Here is a 9,423-nt window from a genome sequence, read left to right on the forward strand (position 1 = left end):
AACATCCTCACTCTAATCCACTGCAATGCCATATTTAATTAATACTGCTACTTTCCTTCCTTTCCTGTCTCTCCGAAACACTCTTGTACCCAGAAATGTTCACACTCAGTCCTGCCCTTCTTTGAGCAGGTCCCTGTTCTGGGAGTAACACCACAAATCCATTTATCAATCTGTGCCTGTCATTCATCAATTTGGGCCGGAATTCTCCAGCCGTTCATTGGCGGCGGAATTGTCTGGTCCTGCTGGCAGAGCACCCCCGTTTGTAGATTTCCAGGCAGCATGGGGTGGTTTCAATTGGAAATCCTATTGACAAGCGGTGGGAGTAGAGAATCTCACTACCAGCCATCAGCACGCCAGATTCTTTGTCCTCGCTAGCATCGATAAGGGGGCGGACACGCAATGGAGAATCCCAGCCAACCACACTCTGTGCATTCACACTCTTGCACCTGAACCCTAATTTAGGGTTCTTTACTTTTCCCTTTACTCTAGATGGAAACAAAATATGGAAACGAAAGAAAAAAAAAATAGTCTTTAGCGAATTGCCCACATAAAAGCCTGAAAAAAAAATCCATCTGTAAGAAAGGATGTTACGATAATTGATTTCACAGAAGATGCAGAAAGATGCATAGAGTCATTCACAATACAAAATTGGGCCATTCGGACTCTCGGGTCTACCAATGTTCTGACCTGCTAACAGTCAGAATTACTTAGATAGCTGAAACTCAACACGCAAACCTTCTTATGCTTCATAGAAGTGATCAAAGACAGGAAGCAACATTATATTGATGAGGCAGACTGTCCTTTTGATTCACCTGTTCTCCCCACTACATAGTTGGATTTCAATAGATGCCCAGTGAGCTTGCGGGAAAGCAAATCCTGCACCATTTTAAATTCAAACATCCTATCGTAGAGATTAATTGGGGAGGAAATAAGAAGGGGCTTGATAGAGGGTGGAAAGTTGCAAAAATTAAGACTTGCTTTGTACGGATAATCTGAGAATAAAAGGGAACATATAGAAGTATGGAAATTAGATATAGGAGGTGTATCAAGTGGCAAAGAGATCAGGTAATTCTGAAAGTAAATCAACGTGAGTGAATGGAAAGCTAATAAATGCATTTCAAAATTCTGTGTGCTGGAAATAGCTGGAGGAATATGAACAAAGGGATTTAAAGGTAGAAGGAGATAAGTTTGAAAGCTAGTTTACATGGAGCAAAAAGTAACCTAAAAGGTTAATTTGATACAGGCTTCATCTCAAAACTATAGAGTACAAAACAGCTCAAATGCCATTGCACGTTTTGTAATGACCACTTTGGAATGTCTGCAAAGGTCCTTTGATTACACAGGAGCATCAGGTACATAATCTTTGTAGAAAGTTTGAATATCAGTGTACTCTCTGTGATGGCTATTGTAAAATGTTTGTAATGTTTTCTTGGATTTTTAAAAAATAAAGCATTTTTTTTACAAAATAAAACATGGGCGAGAACTTTCCGGCCATTCATACTGGAGTGATCTTCAGGCCCTGCCAAGGGCATGCCCCTGCAGCGGGTTTCACAGCGGTAAGGGGTGTGTTCAATTGGAAACCCTGTTGACAATGCCGGGTCCAGAGGTCCCGCCACTGCCCAATGGTGGGTCACCTCCCACTGCCACAATACACGAGGTGGGTTGTGTGGTAAACCCCACCACACATGGAATACAAAAAAGGAAGTATTGTTGCAGGCATAGTTAAACTTGATTTGCCTTTAAAGTCCATGCTGGCTTTCCTCAATTAATCCACACTTGTCCAAGTGAATGTTAACTTTGTTTTGAGTTATCCCTTCTAAATGCTTTTCCACCACCAAGGTTAAACTGACTGACCTGTGGCTTCAGGGTTTATCCTTTCTTCCCCTTTTTAACATTGGTGTAACATATACAATCCTCCAGACTTGTATCTGAGGAGAATTGGCGACCAGTGCCTTTGAAGCATCTGCACTTATTTTTCTCTGGATGGAATTATCCAGTTGTTGTAGTAGCAGATTGTAGCGGGCAGGAGAAAGTGCAGCGGAAGCTAAAAAATCGGTTTCTCCCAAGTGGAAAATGACAGCGGGAACTTGCGCTCTCCTGTGTCGGGGTGGGTCACCATTTCCAACAGAAGCTGGTGTGAAACTGATTTGCATCCCGTTAATGGGACATAGGAGAAAGATCGACTGGAATCGTCCCCCTGTCCAATTCTCAGCACCAGTGGTGGAATATCACGCCAGTCCAGAACACGTCCAGACCAACGTGGTGTGCATATGTTGGACTTACCTACAAGACGGCCTGGGGAAGAAGAGATCAGAAGACAAGGTGGAGGCTTCCAGCATCTTGGCTTTGGAATACCTCATGCAATAGTGATCGAGTGGAGCATCTACAATGTGGATCTCCTAACTTCAGGACCTTCCAAGGGGTGCATCTTTTCCTTCAATGGTGGGTAAGTTAATATCTGAGCACCTTTTAAATATGGTGCTCAGATATGGTGGCAGGGCATGAGCTCTCCAGCCCACCCCGCCACTCAAAATAATGGGAAACCCCTGACTGCATAATTAATTAAGCCAGAGCCATGCAATATGGTGCAAATTCCCACTAGACCCCATGGCAGGAAACTCGCTCAGTTCCCACCACTGCCAAGGGACTTAATCCTAGAATGGAAAATTCTGCATCCTTGAATATATTTGACCCAGTCCTGATGACACAGTAACTTTAAGTGCAGCCAGCTTCTCTAGTGTCTCACCTTTTCAATTTTTAGTCCATTGAACGTCTCAACGATCTCCTCTCCCACAAATTTAGAAGCACACACTGGGGGTGCTGCAGGGTTATTGAATAAATTGTTATGTCTCAAAAGCCTTTAGTAATGGGCTTCGGCTCTCATTAACGTCACGATGGTTCTGCAGGAGAAAGCTGGACTACCTTCACTGAAACAATCACAAATAATTGGTCAGATCTTTGGACTTGTTGTCATGGAGATCAAGGAGGGATCGGATTGTGTGGACCTCAAGGTTGTGGTCAGGAGACAGTGAGGTTAGGGGGTGCAGATCAAGACCAACGGGAGGGACGTTGGAGGTCAGGACAAGAGCCTGGAGGTCAGATGCCAAAGATTTCAAGACTGGTTGCAGTTGAAATGATGATCTTGGTAATCTCTATATTTAGAAAGTTATGGAAAGTTTTGACTTTTTTCATGTATGCAATGTTTTGGATTTGTTTAGGTCATTATGCTGGTCACCTCAGGTCAAACCGATATTGGAGCAGGTGATTTGTGATGGGACTAACACCTGCTTCAGATGTAGGCAAAAAGAAGGCCTCTTGTTTACCTTCGTGGAGTATGTGGGTGGGTTCCTCAACACCCCAGCAAAGCAAGCCCAGATCTTAGTCAAAATGAATACATTAAAGTACAACATATGGCTTGCATGAGAGAATTCTTATTGTAACAGATCGACTCAAACATAAAGCCACATCCTCTGGGCCCTGTGGCTTGTGCAGCTGTCATGTTACTAAAGAATTAAATCCATCCTTAGTGGGTAAGACATTGGATGGTTTAAGAACAATAGCCAATGCAGATTGAATGAATGATTTTCTTTCCTTGTGGAATAAAGGACTCTATATTTAGAAAGTTATGAATTATACTGCCTAATTATTGCCAAACTGAAAATCTTACTTTGGTCAGAGTACTATGATGTACATGTGGGAAATGCTGTTCCGATCAAACAACATCAATATAGACTTAACCCTTTAAAATTGGCACAGGTTAACAAAGAGATTGAAAGTATGCGTAAAAATGGCATAATTGAAATGGGTTGCAGCCAATGGAGCTCACCCACAGTGATGGTACCTAAACCAGACAGTACCCAACGGTTGTGTGTGGACTATAGAAAGGTTAATGCAGTTACAAGAACGGACTCTTATCCTATCCCACGTTTGAAGGATTGCATTGAGAAAGTGGGGGTTGTATTTGAATTAATGGTTGCTAAGATGTTCACTGTATGGTTTAAAAAGGTTAACTTGAGTTCATAGAATAAACATTGTTTTGCTTTAAAAATTACTTTTCCATTTCTGCTGTACCACATCTGTAGAGTGTGCTCCCCATACCACAATTTATTAAAAGTTGTGATTCAGGTGAACTCCATGATACACTTTGGGGTTCTCTAAACCCTAGCCCATAACAACTGTATTACAACTTAAATGTTCAAACAATGCTTCTATTTCTGATCATAAATCAGCTCAATAATACCAGTCTAACTTTATAGCAGGTAATTAGAATTGATCAATTCAACATGATGAACTGCAGGCATGAGATTTAGCATTTTTCAGTTTCCTAATCATCCTTGAAGAAAACAATGTAAGGAACAATATCTTCATGATAATTTAACAATCCAACCATGCCATCATGGTTCATACTCTCACCTAAGAAAAAATGATAGTTGACAAAATTGGATAGAATCTCTGCATTAGCTGCCTGGGTATTGTCTGGATTTCGTTCCTCTATTCTTATTTTCAGGTATTTCATAAAATCTTTTATGTAATTTCTGTGGGTGGATTTTGCAAAGCTGACTTCCTTCAGATTGCGATTTAATACAATAGACAGTTGAGACTCAGCCTGTCCACCACAACATTCTTGAGAAGCATTGCCACTGATTAAAAACTCATCAATTGATCCTTCAGTTCTGGGAATAATCTTCCCCTCCACCTTGAAGGTGATGTCCTTGGCACCTTCCTTGATCCTGTAGATGTCGGCGAACATCTTGTCGCCGGAGATGATGCACTTGTACACTCCTCAACTCTCAAATGGCTCCGCGAAGGTACATATGCCATGTCTCAGAAGATGATTAGTGTACAGCATTTCAAGGAAACTTTGAACCTGAACTGTTTTTTAAAATTAATTCATGGGCATCGCTGGCTGTGCCAGCATTTATTGCCCATCCCTAATTGCCCTTGAGGGGCAGTTAAGAGTCAACCACATTGATATGGGTCTAGAGTCACATATAGCCAAAACCAGGTAAGGCTGGCAGATTTCCAGTGAACCATATGGTTTTTTTACGACAATCGACAATGGTTTCATGGTCATCACTAGACTTTTAATTCCAGATTTTTTAAAAATTCAGTTTCACCATCTCAGCAGTGGGATTTAGGTGTCCAGATCACCAACAACCTGTCCTGGTCCCCCCATGCCGACACTATAGTTAAGAAAGCCCACCAACGACTCTACTTTCTCAGAAGACTAAGGAAATTTGGCATATCAGCTACCACTCTCACCAACTTTTACAGATGCACCATAGAAAGCATTCTTTCTGGTTGTATCACAGCTTGGTATGGATCCTGCTCTGCTCAAGAATGCAGGGAACTGCAAAAGGTCGTCAATGTAGGCCAATCTATCACGCAAACAGCCTCCCATCCATTGACTCTGTCTACAATTCCTGCTGCCTCGGGAAGGTAGCCAGCATAATTAAAGACACCACGCACTCTGGTTTCAGCTTCACTAAAAGAAGCATCTCAAGTGAAGAGCGTCTTAAAAATGTTGAGTTCCTAGATTTCATTCCAAGAGGTAAATAAAGTTAAAGTGTAATAGCAAATGTATATGAATAGCTGGAATATGGGGGAAGGCCAGTAGCACAGTGGTTAGCACAGTTGCTTCACAGCTCCAGGGTGCCAGGTCCGATTCCCGGCTTGGGTCACTGTCTGTGCACGTTCTCCCGGTGTCTACGTGGGTTTCCTCCGGGTGCTCCGGTTTCCTTCCACAGTCCAAAGATGTGCAGGTTAGGTGGATTGGCCATGATAAATTGCCCTTAGTGTCCAAAACGTTAGGTGGGGTTTCTGGGTTCCGGGGATAGGATGGAGGCGTGGGCTTGGGTGCTCTTTCCAAGAGCCGGTGCAGACTTGATGGGCCAAATGGTCTCCTTCTGCACTGTAAATTCTACGATTCTATGTTTGGTCAGACTACACCCATGTGAAGCATTTTGGAATACTTTTCTGGCAAGAAGGTACTATACAATTAGATTGTTCTTGCTGTTGTGTACTGCTTCAGGCTCCACACCACAGAAAACAGGTTGATTCATTGGAAAAGTATAATGCTTGGCTAACACCTGTGATGATCTCAGGCACTCCCAAAGTGTTTTATGTTCAACTAAGCACTTTAAGGTGTGGCCACTATTGTTTCATTTCTATACTTTCTGGTTTGAGGAGGTACGAATGCAAAGAAAGAGTTGAAGAATTAGAGATGTCTTCATTTGAAGAGAAGTCATTACAATGTGAATTGAGAGAGATTAAAATGAGGAAGGAATGAGGCAGGGTGGAGAGAAACAGATTCTGTCTAATTGTTAAAGGAATCAGAGCCTTAGGTACAAGAATTAATGTACGAGGCTGCCTAATGAGCAGGAAACAGCGATTGAGGGGATTGAGTTCTTTTTCAGGCTGGCGACCTGTAACCAGTGGTGTTCCACAGGAATCAGTGCTGGGATCGCAACTGTGTAAAATTTATATTAATGACTTGGACGAAGGAAGTGAATGTACTGCCGGCAAATTTGTAGGCGACACAAAGATAGGTGGAAAGGCAAGTTGCGAGAGGGATACAAAACGGTTTGCAAAGAGATTTTGATCAGTTAAGTCAGTGGGCAAAAGGTTGGCAAATAGAGTATATTGTGGGAAAATGTGACGTTGTTCATTTTGGAATGGAGATCAAAAGAACAGAGGGCCAAATTCTCCGTTTCTGAGGCTAAGTGCAGAGGATCCGTGGCGTTTTACGTGGAAAAAATTGGCGGCGCCCGCTCACCTGCGACCGGTGAGGGACCAGCAGCCATGCCACGTAAAATGCCCAGCCTCCATGAATAAAGTGAAATAAGCGGCCAGAGAATTGCCGGGTCCATGGCTGCGCATGTGCACGGTGACGACCTGCGGCAGTCGTGCCGTACAACATGGCGCCGGACCATGCGCGGATCCGACTTGCCAGATAGTGCCCCCCTGGACACCCCCTCACCACCCCCGGTCACCCACCCCCAGTCCCCCCAGACTACGCAGAAGCCCCCCCCCCCCCCGCTCCGGGCAACAGCTTGGCTCTGCCTGAATGTGGCGGCACTGTGCAGTCTGCAGCCGCCATGCCGGGTTCCCACACAGTTGAAACCATGAGTGAACCACGTGGTCGTGAACTCGACCCATCGGAGGTGGAGCATCGGGGAGGGCCTTCAGGTGACATCCTGAGGCCGTCCCAATGGCATGCGGCGCGCACTGCGATGACACCAGTTTGGAGGGGACGGTGCATGCGAACCTGCATAAAACAGGTGCCGCCCCCGATTTTGTCGTGAAAAACAAATTGTCCATCCAATTGCTGATTACAAAATCGGTGTCAGGAAGCGGAGAATCCAGTATTTAAATCGAGAAAAACTGCAGAAAGCTGCAACACAAAGGGACTTGGGTGCACTTGTGCACCAAACACAGAAAGCCAGCTCACAGGTGCAGCAGGTAATCAGGAAGCTCATGGAATATTGGCCCTTATTTCAAAGGGGTTGGAGTATATGAGTCGGGAAGTCTTGCTGCAACTGTAAAAGGTACTGGTGGGACAGTGGGTGCCTAACAGAAATGTTTTGAAGCATGGTAGTGAGCGAGAACTGCCGGCTGTTTCCCGTCGGCTGACTTGGTGAGGCTGTCACCGGTGTCTAATGTTAAGGCACTTAATGATGCCTGGGGGCTACACTCCGGAAACAACTATCCCGCCGGCTGATTCACCGGGACCGTGCTCGGCAGCTCCCCGCTAACCGATCGCGTAGAGCAAAACCCAGACAGCACGCAGCCTTGCCACCGCGTAGACCAGCCCCAGGTTTCGGTGATGCCGAACTGGACACAGTGGGGTCCAGACAGGATACCCATGGCGGGATTCTCCGATCCTCCGTGCCGAAATTGTGATCAGCGCTGGGGCGGAGAATGGGCATTGACGCCAAAAGAATCGTGGCAATTGCGCACTCGGGGTCTAGTAGTGCAGGTAGGGGGCCATTGACGGACATGTCCCCCCGCGGATTCACCGAGGGCAACCAGCTGAGTTCCCGACGGTGTGGTTCTAATCACGTTTTGCCTGACGGGAACGACCGATGGCGGCTGAGGACTCAGTGCAGGTTGGGGGGGGGGGGGGGGGGGGGGGGGTGGGGGGGATCCTTCATCGGGGAGTGGAGGGGGGTCCTCATGGGTGGCCAGGCAAGTGATCGGGCGGCTCCAATCCGCGGGCAGACACGATTTCGGGTGTCCTACATTTTTGGTGTGGCTCCACGGTGCGAGTCCGCCACGTCGCACGGGGCAGCCACCATGGGCTGCCGCCAGGCACATGCGCGGACACCCGACCAGACGTGCAGGGCCCCGTATCCGCAGCCTGAGCTGCGAGAAGTACTCCGGGGTCCGGCTAGCCCCCCTTTCTTAAGGAAAGTCCAGAGTGAAACTCCTGCGTTTTGACGCTGATGTGGGGACATAGCCCCATTATTGGAGAATCCCGCCCCCTGTTCCCCTGACGGGGTCGGAGGGTCAGACACAGGGCAGTCAGTGTCACCTGGGAGGCAGTGGCAGTGGCAGTCTGCGGGGTGTGTCACCAGGAGGACTGCCACCCTGTGCCACAAGAAGCTAAATGACCTCCACCTGGCCAAATGGGTGTGTTGGCATTGGTGCCCTGGCACCAGTCCTGCCTGCCAGCCCTGGACAATCATATGCTGCACACAGAACAGCGCCAGGTGCGACCTCACTGAATTTGGCAGCATTTGTGCCCCTTTGAGTCCACCTCTCTCTTTGTCCCAATGGTGCAGGCATCCATGCCAACTCCTCAATGCCAAAAGGTGAGAGACTTTCAGCTTTTTGACATTTCTGCCACCCTATGAAGATTGACGTGGTTGGGAAGGATTAGCTACAATTGAAATTGACGCCCCTGGACAGACTGGTAAATGCACAAGCTTTCACTATCTGCAGTAGATGTGCCCAGCTGACCATCTGCTGGGATGTCTGACACTACCATGCATTGCTGATTACCCGGTTTCAGATCACGGCCTGCGGCCTCAGAGCCAAACATTGCAGCCTCCAGCAGGCTAATTCATGGCATTTATCGGATGTGCACCGTCAGTGAACCTGGAAGTCGCAACATCGCTGACTACTGGCTGATGAATCAGAGTGCAACCGTGTCATACAGTCCAACAATATGCAGCAAAGTGATGGTAGGGCCTGAGTCTAAAAGGTCAGGCAGACTTTTGTCCACATGTAGAAAAGGAAAAAAAGAAGATAATTAAAAAATAGATTGCAACGGAGCAAAATTGACTTTCAACACATGGATTGGCATAACTGTTTCATGAGTTTATTTGTCGATAGGTTAAATATGGTTCACGATTCACCCACACAATAGTGTCGTTTTAGGCAAGTTTGGGGGGGTGTTTCGTGTTGGCCTTGTTGGTGAGA

The 9,423-nt window shown here is 46.3% G+C and overlaps 1 protein-coding gene across 1 annotated transcript; it reads right to left on the reverse strand.

The window, feature by feature from the left end:
- Window positions 1-4,324: 4,324 nt before the first annotated feature.
- On the reverse strand, window positions 4,325-6,803 carry LOC119961800 (translationally-controlled tumor protein-like). Its single transcript, XM_038789184.1, has 2 exons — window positions 6,776-6,803; window positions 4,325-4,782 (listed from the first exon to the last, which is right to left on the reverse strand). The coding sequence occupies exons 1-2, from the start codon at window positions 6,801-6,803 to the stop codon at window positions 4,325-4,327; spliced, it is 486 nt and encodes a 161-aa protein (XP_038645112.1).
- Window positions 6,804-9,423: the final 2,620 nt, after the last annotated feature.

Source organism: Scyliorhinus canicula, chromosome 1, assembly GCF_902713615.1.
Source record: "Scyliorhinus canicula chromosome 1, sScyCan1.1, whole genome shotgun sequence".
NCBI classification, from domain to species: domain Eukaryota; kingdom Metazoa; phylum Chordata; class Chondrichthyes; order Carcharhiniformes; family Scyliorhinidae; genus Scyliorhinus; species Scyliorhinus canicula.

Bases quoted from the DNA above. Each gene is read 5' to 3' on its own strand.
- LOC119961800 (XM_038789184.1), bottom strand. From the start codon at position 6,803: ATGGCTGCTGGTCCCTCACCGGTCGCAG. The intron at 4,783-6,775 runs GTGAGCGGGCGC...TTGAGAGTTGAG, and splicing joins TGGTCCCTCACCGGTCGCAG to GAGTGTACAAGTGCATCATC.